General features: G+C 41.3%; 1 protein-coding gene across 2 annotated transcripts in view; it reads left to right on the top strand.

Annotated features, from left to right (window-relative positions):
- PTPRB (protein tyrosine phosphatase receptor type B) overlaps positions 1-17648 on the top strand; it is a 76944-nt gene that overhangs the window by 56419 nt on the left and 2877 nt on the right. Inside the window, exons 23-32 of one of the 2 annotated variants that reach the window (XR_014539245.1) lie at positions 191-290; positions 3817-3911; positions 4151-4232; positions 5590-5680; positions 7826-7902; positions 9840-9974; positions 10677-10799; positions 12149-12312; positions 12676-12811; positions 17520-17640. Coding sequence is in view for 1 of the 2 variants with exons in the window: in XM_083574300.1 (XP_083430426.1) it covers positions 191-290; positions 3817-3900; positions 4151-4232; positions 5590-5680; positions 7826-7902; positions 9840-9974; positions 10677-10799; positions 12149-12312; positions 12676-12811; positions 17520-17640 (1113 nt within the window). In the remaining variant the exon portion in view is untranslated. The remainder of the gene's footprint in view (positions 1-190; positions 291-3816; positions 3912-4150; positions 4233-5589; positions 5681-7825; positions 7903-9839; positions 9975-10676; positions 10800-12148; positions 12313-12675; positions 12812-17519; positions 17641-17648) is intronic. The other variant, XM_083574300.1, reaches the window with a different exon arrangement.

Below are 17648 nucleotides of genomic sequence, written 5' to 3'. Positions count from 1 at the left end.
TTCTAATAGTTACATAATTCTAATTGGTCCAAATTGTCCCATTGTGTGTGCACGCGCATGTGTTTGCATGTGCAGATCCTTGCTAGGAATTGTATCGGAAAACAGCAAAAGGTAGACATTGACTATTATATCATGACCTTTCTTCTAACTTTAAAACTCTAAGTCTGATCTGTGTATACAATTTTTTCAGAGCCCTCACTTGGAGTTGTTGAAGGGGTGAGTGCTGGTCTGTTCCTAATAATTATGCTGGTGGCTGTCACTGCATTGCTTGTCTGCAGACGAAAAGCAAAGTGAGTAGAAATTCACGTTTCTTTCTTTCTGGCGCCAGAAAGAATAAATGTAAACTTATTCATCATGCAATGTAAATTTCACTTTATGACAGGTGCTCTAAATGCAAGACCTACGATTTTATAGTTGCACCTTTTGAAGCTATTCCTCAGTAGGTCCTAAGCGCTGTCTGTGTGTGTGTGTGTGTGTGTGTGTGTGTGTGTGTGTGTGTGTGTATTTGAATCTTGAATGGCAGATAGATTTGCTATAATATTTATTGGTCAATGAAAGTAGGAGCAGGATTGCAGCCTTAATGCTGATACAGCGGTACCTCGGGTTAAGTACTTAATTCGTTCTGGAGGTCCATTCTTAACCTGAAACTGCTCGTAATCTGAAGCACCACTTTAGCTAATGGGGCCTCCTGCCGCTGCTGCACAATTTCTGTTCTCATCCTGAAGCAAAGTTCTTAACCCGAGGTACTATTTCTGGGTTAGCAGAGTCTGTAACCTGAAGCATATGTAACCTGAAGCGTATGTAAATTTATTTATTATTTATTAAATTTATATTTTTTTTTTTTTTTTTTAAATAATTTTTATTACGTTTCTTTTCATAATTTTGACAATTCAATACAATACAGAAAGACCCAAATACAAGAAACAATTTTTGATTTTTTTAACAAAAAAGAAAACCATTGGACTTCCCCACACCTTCCAGATCTGCGTTCTTTGTAGTAGCAATATCAGCAATTTGTTACCTTATTTCAAACCTTGTTGGAACTTTCCATTATTATGTACCCATATTCAGTATATTGTATCTTAACTTTGTTACCTTTTAAAATAAACATAAAATGTTTGATTCACATTGACTTCTTTTCTCATTTGTCATTAATTTTACCATTTGCTTAATCATATTTGCTAAAGCGTAACCTTTCCAAAAACATGCACTGTCTTAAAGTTCATACAGCTTATAGTATTTTTGCAAATAGTCTTTAAATTTTTTCCAATCCGCCTCGACTGATTCTTCATCCAAATCTCGGATTCTGCCGGTCATTTCAGCTAGTTCCATATAGTCCATCAACTGCGTCTGCCATTCCTCCAACGTGGGTAAATCTTGTGTCTTCCAATTCTTTGCGATGAGTATTCTTGCTGCTGTGGTAGCATACATAAACAAAGTTCTATCTTTCTTTGACACTTTCTGGTCTACCATGCCCAGCAGGAAGGCCTCTGGTTTCTTGGGAAAGGTATACTTAAATACCTTTTTCAGTTCATTGTAAATCATTTCCCAGAAGGCCTTCACTTTTGGGCAGGTCCACCAGAGATGAAAAAATGTCCCTTCTGCCTCCTTACATTTCCAACATTTGTTATCAGATAGGTGATATATCTTAGCTAGTTTGACTGGGGTCATGTACCACCGGTATAACATTTTCATAATATTTTCTTTCAGGGCACTACATGCCGTGAATTTTATCCCGTTGTTCCATAACCTTTCCCAGTCTTCAAACATAATGTTATGTCCGACATCCTGTGCCCATTTTATCATGGCAGATTTAACTGTCTCATCCTGTGTATTCCACTTAAGCAGCAAGTTATACATTCTCGATAATACCTTAGTTTTTGGTTCTAGCAATTCTGTCTCCAATTTCGATTTTTCCACTTGGAAACCAACTTTTTTATCCAATTTAAAAACCTCTTGAATTTGAGCATAGTGTAACCAATCTCGCACCTTATTTTTTAGTTTATCCTGACTCTGCAGTTTCCAGTTGTCTCCAATTTTTTCAATTATTTCCCAATATTTCGGCCAATAGGCCTCCATATTGGGTCTTTTTCGAGCCTTGGCCTCCACTGGTGATAGCCACCTCGGGGTTTTACTCTCTAATAAGTCCTTATATTTCATCCAGACTGCAAAAATTGATTTTCTGACAATATGATTTTTGAACAGTTTATGAACCTTAACCTTGTCGTACCATAGATATGCATGCCAACCAAAAGCATTATCAAACCCTTCCAGATCCAGGACATCAGTGTTTTCTAACAAAAACCAATCTTTCAACCAGCAGAAGGCTGCAGATTCATAATATAACCTCAAGTCCGGCAGGGCAAACCCTCCTCTTTCTTTCGAGTCAGTTAGTATTTTAAACTTTATTCGAGGCTTTTTGCCCTGCCAGACAAACCCAGATATATCCTTCTGCCATTTTCCAAAACATTCCACTCTGTCCACGATCTGTAGGGTCTGAAACAAAAATAACATTTTCGGCAATACATTCATTTTTATAGCTGCTATTCGACCCAACAAGGAAAGTTTTAATCTTGACCAAATTTCTAAGTCCTTCTTAATTTCCGACCAACATTTTTCATAATTGTCTTTAAATAAGTTCAAATTTTTGGAAGACAAATAAATCCCTAGGTATTTCACCTTTTTAACCACATTTAATTCTGTTTCTCTCTGAAACCCCTCTGTTTCTGTAGATGTCAAGTTTTTGGCCAAAACCTTAGTCTTTTGTTTGTTCAACTTAAATCCTGCAACCCGACCAAACTCATGAATAAGTTCTAAAACTCTTTTTGTACTGGGTTCTGGCTCCTGTAATGTCAAAACTAAGTCATCTGCAAAAGCTTTCAGTTTATATTGTTTCACTCCGACCTCTATCCCTTGTACCAACCGGTCCTCCCTAATCATGTTCAATAGCACCTCCAGGACTGAAATGAATAAAAGAGGGGATAGAGGGCACCCTTGTCGTGTCCCTTTTTCAATTTTAAATTCCTCCGTCACCACATTGTTCACTATTAATTTAGCTTTCTGTTCTGAATAGATTGCTTCTATTCCATTTTCAAACCCCCGTCCCACTCCCATCCCTTCCAAATTTTTCTTCATAAACTTCCAAGATATATTATCAAATGCTTTCTCCGCATCAATGAAGATTAAAACCGCCCTTGTGTTCCTATTGGTTTGCAATAGTTCCAAAATGTCAATGATGTTTCTGGTATTTCCATATAAATGTCTACCAGGGAGAAAGCCAGCTTGGTCCTTGTGAATTACTTCATTTAAGACCTTTTTAAGTCTACTTGCTAAAATATCTGCAAATATTTTGTAATCCACATTCAGGAGTGAGATGGGACGGTAGTTCTTAAGCTGGGTCTTTTCAGATTCTAGCTTGGGTATCAATGTGATGAATGCTTCTTTCCACGTTTCCGGTGCCCTCTTCCCCTCCATGATCTGGTTGCATACCTCCATCAAAGGCTGTGTCAAGTAGTCCTTCAAAGTCTTGTAGTATTTGGAGGTAAGCCCATCCGGGCCTGGAGATTTGCCTGAAGCGTATGTAACCTGAGGTACCACTGTACTGTGCTTTGAAGAGAAGATGCATCATGTGCAAAGCAGAGCATCACACAGAAAAATAGAGTGTGATGTTGCAATGATTCAGTCTTGAATTGTTCTTGTAACAGACATAATTTGCTTTTGGCCATAGGAGGTGGCTGTCCTGGCAGAGCAAAACAACATATCTCCCTCACTAGGGCTCTAGATGTAACAAACACTTGACAACTTCTTGTGTTGCAGTAGTGGCCATGAAAGACCAACGGTGAGAATGAGTATTCGCAGGGACAGACCGCTCTCTGTTCACCTGAACTTGGGACAAAAAGGGTAAGGTCAAAGTGCTTGCCTTGGCATCATTGGACAATGCAGTCTTTCTAATCACCATCTGACCTTTTCTTTCTTTTTCTTTCTTTCCAAATAATCTGAAGGAGCCGGAAAGTGTCCAGGTAAGAGCCAATGCTAAGTCATCCTTTCTACTGCGTTGGAAAATACTTGCTCTTTGTTTTAATAATGTGTTAACATATGGTGTTTTCTTTCTCTCCTTGCCCCTCCCCATGCCCTGCTTTGAATGTTTTAGCCCAGTAAAAGTCAGTCAGTTTGAAATGCACTTCACCAAACTACAAGCAGACTCAAACTACCTCCTGTCAAAGGAATATGAGGTAAGGACCAATCAGAGTGAAAAGAATGGGCTGTTTTGGTACATCTGGCTATCATTCACAATGCATTGACTCAAGACCAGTCATATTAAAGGAGACCGGATCAGTGGCGGTTGACATACACAGGGAGAAAATGTTGCATTGTTTGGGAATAATAATAATAATAATAATAATAATAATAATAATAATAATAATAATAATTTTATTATTTGTACCCCGCCCATCTGGCTGGGTTTCCCCAGCCACTCTGGGCGGCTTCCAACAAAGATTAAAAAGACATTAAAATGTCACACATTAAAAACTTCCCTTCAGATGTCTTCTAAATGTCAGGTAGTTCTCTTTGACATCTGATGGAAGGGCGTTCCACAAGGCGGGCGCCACTACCGAGAAGGCCCTCTGCCTGGTTCCCTGTAGCTTTGCTTTTCGCAGCGAGGGAACCGCCAGAAGGCCCTTGGCACTGGACCTCAGCATCCGGGCAGAACGATGGTATGGAGACACTCCTTCAGGTATACTGGGAATCAAGATGGAAAGGGACATGACATAGATAGCAGCAGGTGCCAGCAGGAGGTATCAGTGGAATAGGGCTCTAGGGCCTAGGCTAAAAAATGCAGGTGCCATTTTGAGGTCCTTGCTCAACAGTTTTCAGCAACTAACACAAACTGTTTATATCAGCATTTTGACCTGAAGTGGCTGCTGAATATTACTGTGCACTATTTGTTCCTCCTGGTTTGTTCCCTCTCTGCTGTTTCTCCTTTGCAGTACCCAACAGTATGTATATATGATGCTTTTCCACTCTTGGTTGGCATTCATTGGGTCTCTGAGCAGTGCAGCTCATCCATCTATGTACATCGCCCTCAGGCATGTCAATCCAATTAAGAAGAGCCATCCTGGATCATGCCCATCTTGTACAGCATCCTGTTCTCACAGAGGCCAATCAGTTGCCTATGGTGGGGGGTGGCAGGGCGCCTGCAAGCAGGACCCGAGTGGAACATCACATTCCTTTCTTGTGATTTCCAGATTGATCCTCTATGGACAATATGAGTACATTCCATGTCAGCCTCCAAAGTCTTTATTATTTGCATTTATTTAAGCAAGTTCCCAAGTTTCTAAGCAACAGACTCATCTGGCATGATGAGAAGTGGCTCTATTGTATAGTAGCTTAGCACTAGAAATTGCCTTGGAGAGGTGAGGATCAAAGGCTTGAACCACTTGGTTCTTGGCACAAATCCAGAACTGCTTGAATTCAATCACACATCTGTTTCCATCCTTTAGTCTTGGGTAGCTGATGTGCTATAGAGACCATATATTAATATAATTTAACCATTTTCATCTCCCCTTTTCTTTCTTTTGGATTTTACAGGATCTAAAGGATGTGGGTCGAAACCAATTGTGTGACATAGCACTTTTGCCAGAGAACAGAGGGAAAAATCGATACAATAATATATTGCCCTGTAAGTTTCCTGCTGGATGCAAGCCTTTTCTTTTCCTCTTCCTACATCTTTTCAGCAAGAATAAGAGAGACAGGAAATGTGGTATATCCTTCACCCCAGTACTTCTACCTGGCAGAAAAGCACCACTCCCATCAAGGGGTCTTACCCTTTGATATTCATACTGCAGGTCGCATAATGAGAGAACTCTCTCACTTCGTACCCAAAGTGCAGTGACTAATAATGTTCATCTTGGTTATGAAAGGCTTCAGCCGTTAAAGCAATTTTGCTGAATTGTCACTGTTGATGGTAGGCAGATGTAGCAATAAATAGCAACCTTTGCATGCATGGTTGGTTTTATGTGATCAGCCAAAAGACAAACAGCCGAGTTTAGTATTTGCTCAAAAAAACCAGAAACCAAACCTGTTCTAATACGTCCATAAATCACTCAACCAGCATTACTGATTTGGTAGGCAGTAGATTTTTCTTTTATCTATCAGAATAAATTTAAAGTCCACAGAAGGATTAATGGTCCTTGACTTTAGAACACAGAATAAGTGAAAGTAGGATGCGTTTTCAAAGAGTGCATGTGTTTTTTTCATCTACAAACTCTAAGAACTCTACTGCAACATGTAAAGAAGAGAATAGCAATAAAAACAGGATCTCCATAGTATACTGTCTCATGTTTTGGGAACATTTACTGAGACAGTGAGGACTCCCAAGTCAAATAGCCAAGATAAGAGGAACAGCCTCCCTCATCTTAACTGGTGAAGGTGTCAACCGAATCTTCCATGACATCTTTTTGAAGGGTCAGTTTAAGTGATCAGAGAGAAGATATCCCAAAGCTAAGAAACTTCTCAAGCAACATTTCCGTTTTCAGTATAATTTCACATGGGAGGGTTTTTCTTTCAGCTGTTAATAAAAGTAGTACCCAATGTATCCAATGATGAATCTTGGGCTACAGAAATCTGGGCTACAGTGTTGTAACAGAATTTGTCCCCATGGTGAAGTCCTCATCTCAGCTTCACACAAGCAAGTGTCCTGTCCCATAAGTGGAGTCATGTTTGAGAAAAGAACTGGGGACAGAAGATCTAATTTTAATCCACAAAACATGGTCACATGTCTCCACTCTGTCCAGGAATAGAGGTTTTGTGGGAAATCCTAATCGGGCAAGCTTATCATATTACTTGCTTGCTAAAAGGTAATAAGAGGACAATGAAGAATGCAACCAATTTTTATGGCTGCAATGAAATACATTTTTCACTTGCTGCTGTGCCTCCAGAAGACTTTTGTGCAATGTGAAACCTCAACAGCTGGGCGTGTCTATATGCTAACCGCTCGTCCATCTCTCTTCCTTGATCTTGGAGTCATGGAAGAATCAGCTCATCATCATTTCTCCCCTCCTTGCACCCTCTTGTACCTTCTGCTACCTAAAGCAGTGTCCCAAGAAACTCAAAATCTGGAACCTGAAAGCTGCTCCAAAGCCATCCAGTATAGCCATCCAGTAGTATGAGGAACTGCAGTCAGGAAAAAGAAAACACCAGAACACATGGAGATGTTCTTGCACAAACCTAAGGAACACTGAATCCTGGTTCTCTGGCTTTGTTATAAAATTGTCCATTATATAAGATACAAAAGAAATAGCCAGATGACACATCTAAAAATCTACATGTATATTTCCTCTATATTGTCAATTCCTGCCTTAGCTAATCAGAGGTTTTGCAGCCAGTTGGAATAATTCCCAGTATATTTGCCTGTAAGAATTCATTTCCAAACCCATATTTCTGCATCATGCTTCTGAAAGTTTTCAGCTACTATATTTCACCAAAAGAGAGGGCAGCCTGATAAAAATGAGGACAAGATTCCTCCACCTTTAATTGTTGTGTAACAGGGGAAAATTCTGCAGGTGTGACTTTCATGTTTCATTCTGCAGGTGTGACTTTCTAATCTTTAGAGTCATCAGCATGATTTGTCTCCTAATTAAGAAATTCCCTGCCCCCATTTCTAGCATGCCTAGATGAAACATAAATATGGACCATCATTGCTACATACATACAATTGAATATTTAGATTCACACCTTGACTGTCAGTACTTATTCATTGTTATGCATTTATTAAAATTAAGGGAACCAATAGTGAAAATGTTTTTGCAATGAATCTCTTCCACAGATGACACAACGAGAGTAAAACTTTCAAATGTAGATGATGACCCATGCTCTGACTATATCAATGCAAGCTATATCCCAGTAAGTGACTCCGTGCTTCCTTTTTACAGCCCTTTTAAAAATTGGGTATTTGACAGCAATCTTTACTCAAGTTCATAAACCTCTAATCCTCATACCCAGCCCAGTTATACTTACAATCCAAATTTGAAAATTGTGCCTGGCGGGCTGCCATAGAATTGAAATTCAGTAATCACTTAAGGCCATTTTCTGGACTTTCTGTAGCTTTGTGTGAGCAGCATTAGAATCAGCCAAGAACAACTTTTTAAATATCTCTGTCTTTGTGGAACGTCTACAGATAGGTACAACTGTTTGGCACACAGTGCCCGAAATTGTATTTCATCTTGAAAGCATGCATATCTTACATTAAAGCACAACTGGCAAAGATTACACTCTCATTTGTCATAAATGGCAGAATGCCTCCAGATCCATAGATCACCAAATAATGTCCTATCTGTGGTGGTCTATCTACCTCCCACAACCCGTGATCTGGTTTCTAATCCCTGTATTAGTGTTTTCCTGAGTCACATTTACATTTTGCTTTCCTCTCATAAGGTAGACCAGTGTTCTTCAACCATGGGTTCCCCTGTATTATTGGACGGCATCTCCCATCATCCTCAAACTGCTTAGCCAATCATGGGGGATTCAGAGACCCAAGGCTGAAGGACAATGAGCTATACTGTTGTGAACACTCAATGTTAAGATTTTCACTCTGTCATCTATTGTAATTATAACTGTGGACACTCCAGAAGACCTTGATGAATTGATTGGGTGACTTTGTTGCCATGACATCCCAGTTTAGGTTATTATTTCTGTTGTTATTGATCTTGCCCATCCTTCTGTTGGCATAATGGTTCTCCTTCTCCCATTTTATTCTCACAATGAACCTATGAGGTAGGCAAGATAGGGACCGGTGGCCCAATTTCACCTAATGAGTCTGATGGCTGATGAGGGATTTGAACAGCTTTGGCCATGCCAGTGTTCCCCAGATGCTTTTTACTACAATACCCATCATCCCTTGCCATTGCCGATGCTGCCTGGAGTTGATGTAATGTAATCTGAAACGGCCATAGGGCAGCACGTTGGTAAAGGCTGGCCTAGTACAATATAGTTAACATGAACAAGAGGAGCTAATAAATATCTCCTAACAAGATCCAAGTTGTTGGGTAAACTGAATTTACTGTGGTCTAATCCACAGACCCTAGGGCTTGCCGATCAGAAGGTCGGCAGTTCTCCCTGTGACAGGGTGAGCTCCCATTTTTAGGTTCCAGTTCCTACCCACGTAGCAGTTCGAAAGCACATCAAGTGCAAGTAGATAAATAGGTACCACTCCGGCAGGAAGGTAAACGATGTTTCCATGCGCTGCTCTGGTTTGCCAGAAGCGGCTTAGTCATGCTGGCCACATGACCCGGAAGCTGTCTGCGGACAAACGCTGGCTCCCTCGGCCTATAGAGCGAGATGAGCGCCGCAACCCCAGAGTCATCCGCGACTGGACCTAATGGTCAGGGATCCCTTTACCTTTACTTTTAACATTTTCCTTGGGAAGAATCAGTGGATAGGCTTTGATCATAATCTTGCTGTTGTTTCTTAATTTCAAAACCGTTAGTCTTTTTTGTAACCTAGAGCTATTTGTCCTTCAGGCCTCTTTTAAAGAAAAACCTGCTCTCTCCTTGCATCATTCTCTGTTTTGCATTGTGTGAGTCGATCTTGAGAGGGCAAGGATGATTGGCTGGTGAGGAATGGATGGTATTGTTTTGCGACATGGTGCTTGGAGTACAGTGCCTTTTGATCCCCGTGATTCAATGCACTGACACATTCTCTCTTTCTCTTCTCCAATCACCTTACTGCTCTCAAGCCTCAAAGCAACCTTCAGCACTGTGCTTTAAAGCCAGTTATCCAAGAAAGATGCCTCTGCATACGACGACACTATCTAAACTAATCATAGGTTTCTAAATTGGCAGGGCAATAATTTTCGCAGGGAATATATCGCAACTCAAGGACCTCTGCCCGGCACAAAGGATGATTTCTGGAAAATGGCATGGGAACAGAATGTTCACAATGTTGTCATGGTAACCCAATGTGTTGAGAAGGGTCGGGTGAGTAAATAGCTTTCCTGTTTCTTGATTACATATATGTATCTATATCTCACACTAGCACTTGAGATAACCCAACCAGGGTCAGGACATGTTGCATTCCACATCGTGTAAAGAGCTTCACGACAAATGCATGAAAAGATCTACAGAAGTTAATCCAAATAGCCTTCTGGCTTGGAGCCATTAGTCCTCCAGTGGCAGATCAGTGTGCTAATGTGATTATCTTCCAGAAGGAAGGCAGGGTGTGGATCAGCAATGCTATTGGTGCACAGGACAGCTGTCGTTTTAATGTGAAATTGCTACTCTTTTCCCCATAAGAAATGAGTGAACATTGACATGACAGAAGATAGCAGGATGTACCTGTTGAAGCGTGGCTAGTTACGTGGCTTACTGTGGGAGAATAATGAGTGGGCAGCACTAAAAACCCTCTGTCTGAAAGCACCCTAGCATTCTACAGTTGTAATTTGCATCCTGATAAAATCTGCACTATGCTTCTAGAAGAGAATACATCATAATTTGTGCCATCCATGTAATTGTATATAATTGTATATAATTTGCTGAGCCTTTTAAAGTTAAATATAAAGAATTCACATCAACTGAAGTTATGTTTTGTCATTTTTGTTTATTGATTACCAAAGGGAATATAGGCATAAAAGTAAATCTATTCTTCTGATAGTAAAAGCAGACTCTTCTTTGTTTCTTTAGGTGAAATGTGACCATTACTGGCCCTTTGATCAGGACTCCTTATATTATGGAGACTTAATAGTCCAGATGCTATCTGAGTCAGTACTCCCAGAATGGACAATAAGAGAGTTTAAGGTTTGCAGTGTAAGTATAATATAACTATTTTAGCAAGCTTTCCTCAAAAATAAAGTTACACTGGCAGAGACTGAGTATTAAATAATCAACTGGTTCCTTGGGCCAGAAGTTAAAGACTAGGAGTCCCCCAATCCGATACTTATTTACCTGGGAGTAAGTCTCACTAACAAGGGATGCGGGTGGCGCTGTGGGTAAAACCTCAGCGCCTAGGACTTGCCGATCACATGGTCGGTGGTTCAAATCCCCGCGGCGGGGTGCGCTCCCGTCGTTTGGTCCCAGCGCCTGCCAACCTAGCAGTTCGAAAGCACCTCCGGGTGCAAGTAGATAAATAGGGACCGCTTACCAGCGGGAAGGTAAACGGCGTTCCGTGTGCTGCGCTGGCTCGCCAGATGCAGCTTGTCACACTGGCCACGTGACCCGGAAGTGTCTGCGGACAGCGCTGGCTCCCAGCCTATAGAGTGAGATGAGCGCACAAGCCTAGAGTCTGTTAAGACTGGCCCGTACGGGCAGGGGTACATTTACCTTTACCTAAGTCTCACTAACAGGTGAGACACAGTTTGGGCCACAGATGTGGGCCACAGGTTTGGGACACAGGTGGCGCTGTGGGTTAAACCACAGAGCCTAGGACTTGCCGATCAGAAGGTCAGCGGTTCGAATCCCCGCGACAGGGTGAGCTCCCATTGCTCTGTCCCAGCTCCTGCCAACCTAGCAGTTCGAAAGCACGTCAAAGTGCAAGTAGATAAATAGGTACCGCTCCAGCGGGAAGGTAAACGGTGTTTCTGTGTGCTGCTCTGGTTCGCCAGAAGTGGCTTAGTCATGCTGGCCACATGACCCGGAAGCTGTACTCCAGCTCCCTCGGCCAATAAAGCGAGATGAGCGCTGCAACCCCAGAGTCGGCCATGACTGGACCTAATGGTCAGGGGTCCCTTTACCTTTACCTTTAAGTCTCACTAAACAAAATGGAAGTTACTTCTGAGTAGGCATGTAAGAACTGCTCTGTGGAAGTTGTTTCTCACATTACAATGAAACAACATGAGAGTATGTTTGTGTTTTGAAAAGACATGCAGATACCATGTCACAGCATGAAGCACCCAACTTTCAGCTAACTCTTTGAGCTGTTAGTTCTGACTAGTGTGTGGCAAATATGGCCTGGTTGCTGCTGTGTCATAAACTTAAATATACCTACCTATCTACCTATCTGAGGTTCAGCAACCTCTGGAGGGCCAAAGGTTCCCCACCTCTCCCTTATCTGTACAGTGTGAGAACCTGCCCTCTGATACTCAGCAGAGATACACAGTGGCGTATATTGTCTGCTTTCCGTGTCTAATTTTCCCCTCCGCCTTCAATTGACCTTATAGGAAGAGCAGCTTGATTCCTCTAGACTCATTCGTCAGTTCCACTACACGGTGTGGCCAGACCATGGTGTACCAGAAACCACCCAGTCCCTCATCCAGTTTGTGAGAACTGTACGAGATTATATCAACCGAACACCCCGTGCAGGACCAACCATAGTACACTGCAGGTATTAGCAGGACAACAGTGCTTTGAAGACTGGGTTGGGGGTGGGCAAGAGAGCATCAAGAAGTATTTGCCTTTTATTTGCTTTCCAGACTCATTGAACAGGTAGGACTTCTGATAGCCAATTGGAAGTTTAAGTCTTCCCCAAGTGCAAAGTGTACCTAACAAGAGATCATTCTTCCAACCGTTTTGCCGGTGGGCGGCACTGAGAAGTTTCCCTGCTTCTCTCTCAGTTAAAATACAAAAGATGGAAATGATGGAAATGAATACAAATGAGAGCTTAGCTTGAGCCTCCTGTGTCTTACTAGCCAGACGAGGAAGAGGAGCAGCACATCAGGAGACACACTGTTTCTGTATTCTTTTTCAGTGCTGGAGTTGGAAGAACAGGCACCTTTATTGCACTGGATCGAATTCTTCAGCAGTTGGACTCAAAAGACTCTGTTGATATTTACGGGGCTGTGCATGATCTGAGGCTTCACAGAGTCCACATGGTCCAAACAGAGGTAAGCATTATTAGGATGCCACTATTATCATACCACAATAACCGGAGAGTCCTTGCTAAAAAGTGAATTGTTCGGTTCAAACCAGTGTATGAAATTCCAGCACACTTTTTTCACTCTCCGGTCTTCCTGGTCCACTCTTCTGGGTTTGGGTAAGGTTCTGCTGCTGCTGCAGCAGCAGCAATTGCAACTTTACCTTCCCACAAGCCCCTTCCCTCACCAGCCCTCCCAAAACTCTGCTTGTTTCCACCCTCCCCCTTCCTCTCAACAGAAATAAGTCTCCAGACCAGTGGTTCCCAACCTTTTTTTAGCCATGCCCCACCTAAGCATCTCTAAAATCCTGATGCCCTCCCCGTGACATATAATTCTTATTATTCAAAAAGTGAACTCTTATTCACATGAAGGAAACCTAAAAGGCCATTAACTGTTAACTCATTCTCGAATTGCCCCCCTTAAAAATCAAATTGCCCCCCTGTGGTGTGTGTGCCCCACATTGGGAACCATGGCTCTAGACCATGTGTGAAGTTTCTCCAGCTCCTTTTCCTCCTTGTGCCCATCTTTCCTCAATTCTACATCTTCTCCCTCCCTTCTCAAATTCCTGGTCAGTTAGAAACTGCTAATCAACTAGGGTAGGTGGTCAGCTAGCATAGATAAGCTGTTCTCATTTTTATGTGTTTTTATCTTGCATTTTTTATGCTGTGTACAAATGAAAGCTGGTATACAAAGTTAATAAATAAATTGCTGGTCAGCTAGCAACTGCTTGTCAGTTATGGGAGGAAGTCAGCTAGCAAAGGTAAGCTAGGCACAAGTAACTTTCCTCAAGGGCCAGAGTCTCTGTTCCCTGCTGTGATCTCAGATTGCATTAGAACACCACTGAAGGAAATGGAACGTCCCCCCCCCCTTGCATATTGATGCAGGGGGTGTTGGCGGGGGTGGCAATCCCAATTAGCTGTTGGGTAAAGCCTACTGCTTCCCACACTAAGGTCATGATTCAGTCCCTCCCCCCATTCAATGCACTTAAGGGCACAGATTACTGAGCCAATGTATCATCTAGGCCTTAGCTCATCCCTCTTTGTCTTCTTGGACCTCATGCATCATTTCCTAAAAGTGCTGAGCTCTCATGTAATGTCTGGATTTCTATGGCTATCCAGCCACCCGTCCTATAACAAAGCTTTGCTTGTACAGCAGTACCTTAAGTACCTTTTATCTCCCATGATGCTAGCTAGCCGCACTTCAACAGGAGGTTTTTTCCCCCTTCTCCTTTCTTCGCTCCTTTTTGTACACCTTCTGTATTGCACAGATGAATGCTGGTACTACAAAACAATCAGTAGCTGCTGCAGCTTAATTACTTAACTTTTCAAAATACAAGGGGGATGTACTTGCTCCCTAACAGCAGCCTCACAAGAAATGTAGTCCTTTACAATGACGGAAGTGAAAGCAATTTTCACCAGCTCTGGGGAAGTGCCTGTTTCGCTATCCATTTATATAGACAGTAATTTACAGGCACTCTGGAAATGCTTCAAACAAATAACTAGGGATTTTTCCCCCCTCCATGGGTGAAATAGGGTCAGTGTTTCAGAGCATTAGGCTTAGTGGGGTAGACAGTGGTTCAAAAGATGAGACATACTTAGGAGCTCTGTGTATGAGTGCTTAGAAAACCATCAGACAAACAGGCAGAGATAAAGAAGGATATATAACTGAAGATGTAGATACTTATCTGTGAGCTTATTACTTAGAAGCTGCAAGGTCAGAGGGAGAGACAACTTTTAGTGTGTTCTATTTATTTACCAAGCAGGTCTTGCCATCATTCATTATTATGGTATTGGGAAGAAGAGATCAGTCTCTTCCCAACATGTTGTTCACAAGTGGGTAATAAAACAAGATGAGAGCACAATTCTTTAATTTAAAACACACAGAAAGAGAGAAAGAGAGAAAGAGAGAAGTCAGTCACATAATGCTATTTAACCAGAGATACTAGAAAACAAGGAAAAGCAATGTGTACATTTCTGTGCTCTCTTAAGAGGCATTGCAATCACAGGCTAACCCAAAGTGAGCTATGATACTAGTGGCTTTACTTGCAGTGCCAGTTCCCAGAGGTTGGTGCTACTGTTGTTGGTGAGGACACCTGCTATGCTTGCAACCAGGGTGCTTCCAGATAGGGATAGGTGCTCCTCATGCATGTTTGTTTGTTTGTCTAGATGCCATTGCTGGCATCAACATACCAGCTAATATTTTTTCCTCATTTAATCTGGATTTTCAGTGTAAAATAAGACAAGTTTAAAAAAAACACACACACCCTGATGCCAGCTTCCCATTTGCAATATCCGAAGGACATCTTTGCAATATTAAGCTCCTATTTGGAACCATCACAGCATTATGCATGCTGCTGTGAAGTCCAGGAAAACATGCATCTTGCATGTAAAATAAAATAATAATAATATAATTTATTTATACCTCACCCATCTGGCTGGGTTGCCCCAGCAACTCTGGGCGGCTTCCAACACATATAAAAATCTAACCAAACATTAAGGACTTGGCTACATTGGTAAATAAAAATTGCTTTATATGCATTGTTTATGCTTTGTAAGACTGTGACACCAGCTGCGTACTGTGGAGTTTCATTTTTGCTATGCTGATTTCGCATACAAAGTTTACAGCGCATTTAACTGAAACACTTCTTTGATGTGTCTAGATCCAGCCTAATAGTAACAATCTGATCCAATATAAAAAGTCACAATAACTTTAAAATAAACAACATATAAAGCAAAGCAACATTCAGCAATCCATCAGGATCTAATAGTAAACAGTAAAATTAAACCTCAGCATATAATAATTAAACAGTTTGCACTTATCAGCCACAATAGAGAATTACAGTACATCTCCCTCACTGGTAGAGAACAGGGGAGGAAACAAACAGAAGGACAAATGGGATGGGAAAGTCTTATTATTATGCTGGAAATATGGAGTGGGGGAGGATTAAACAGGAAGAGTAGCAGAACTGGGAGAGCGGATTGTTAAAGTTCAGTGTTGTAGTCTGGGATCCTGCAAGCCTTCATTAGTTTAAATTCTTCCTGGTTGGCTGCTGGGAATTTCTCCCTCCCCTCCAACCAGGCACAATGAGAGAGGGACTGTTCCAGCAGTATCAGAATCTGGGTCTGTTTAATTTGTCAGGTTACAGTCATCTACAAATTCCTGTATTGTCTCTTACAATACAGAGACTTAGACTGTGCTTAGCACTGTTTGAAAATGCTATGGTGCTGTTGCTTGGATCATAATGAAAAATCCAAGTGCTTCCTAATAAATGAGATGCTCTAATAAGTTCAAGCTTAAGGTTTTTAACAGGCAAAGCTGAGAAGCCTGTGTTATAATTGTGGGGGAGATTTTGCATGTAGGCACTGAAAATGATTGCATTGCAAAAAAAAAAAAAAAAAAGACGCCTTAGTCACAAGGCTGGCATCACTCTGGAAAATATTACTACCATTAAGATGATGAGTATTATTAATTGAATTAACTAATGGGGATATTCTTCCTTCCTAGTTAGAAAAATGAAACTAATTTATTTTTAGATGGGATTTACAATAATATTCCAGTTATCTGGTATAAAAGTGAGGAGAAGATTGAATGGTTTTGAGTTCTTTCATTACATTCAAAATTCAACATTTTGAACTTTACTATGATCCAAGCAGAATAGGAAGGAGGCAAAGAGGCCTCCCCAGTCTTACTGCAAGAGTTGAGATTTGGTGACTTGCTGCTTCTGTCAAGGAAATGGACCTTTCAGATCTACCTAGCATGGCTATGGGCTAAAATGTACTGTGCAGTCATGCAATGCAGCTCATTTAAACCAATTAGGCCCTCCTCACTTGTACATTTCTGGATCAAAGAGGTCAATATTTCATAGCATGTTGGGGGCTGGCAAGAACTTACAGGTGGATGTTGAAATAAACAGTGGGAAAATCTCTCCCCCCCCCCCCACTTCATGCTCTATAATCTAGTAACATTACAGAAGTCAAGCCTAGGGCAGGAGCAACCATTCTGAACAATCTAATGTGGTATGCATGGTGTGCAGCTAACATTCCATTCCAGTCTGGTGGTATGTCATCCAAACCCAATGCCTCCAGTCCATTCACTTATTAGGAATTCTGGCCCTTTAACACCTTAAATTATGGCGGAAAGAGAACACTTGGATAAGAGGAATTCCATCCTAATAAGCCAGCTGCAAAAGGCTCTCTAAGCTGTGAAGGAAGCAGACCCCCCCCCCCAACAACTTAATGATTCAGGTGTTGATTCGTGTCAAGAGATTAGAGGGATCTGTCAATTCTGATTTCTCACAATTTATCATTTTTCAAATCTTAATTTCAGCTTATCTAGTTTCTGTGCACATTTGCAATTTTCAAAGAAGCCGTATGAAAATTCATAATATTGTGCCCATGCCTCCTAATATACACAGATTTATCTGTTATATGATTTTTTTGCAAGCAATTTGCACCCAATGCATGCTCTCTCTTTAATATGGTTTGGTTAGAGAATGACAATGCAAAATTCATAAAATAGTGTGTGCGTTTTTTCCCAGGGAAAGCTGTTTTCCAGTTCATATATTGGTTCAGAAAGTCCAAAATGACCTGAACAAATATGTTCTCCTATCACTAGGAAAGGAAGACCTGAAAAAAACATTTTTTTCCTCATCTTGACACATTCTCTTCCTTCATTGCAGTGTCAGTATGCGTATTTACATCAATGTGTGAGAGATGTCTTAAGAGCAAGAAAGCTACGCAGTGAACAGGAAAACCCATTGTTTCCAATATATGAAAATGTGAATCCAGAGTATCACAGAGGTAAGGAT

This window comes from Podarcis filfolensis (genome assembly GCF_964270895.1).
Source record: "Podarcis filfolensis genome assembly, chromosome: 10".
NCBI lineage: Eukaryota > Metazoa > Chordata > Lepidosauria > Squamata > Lacertidae > Podarcis > Podarcis filfolensis.
This window is presented reverse-complemented; position numbering and strand designations above follow the sequence as displayed.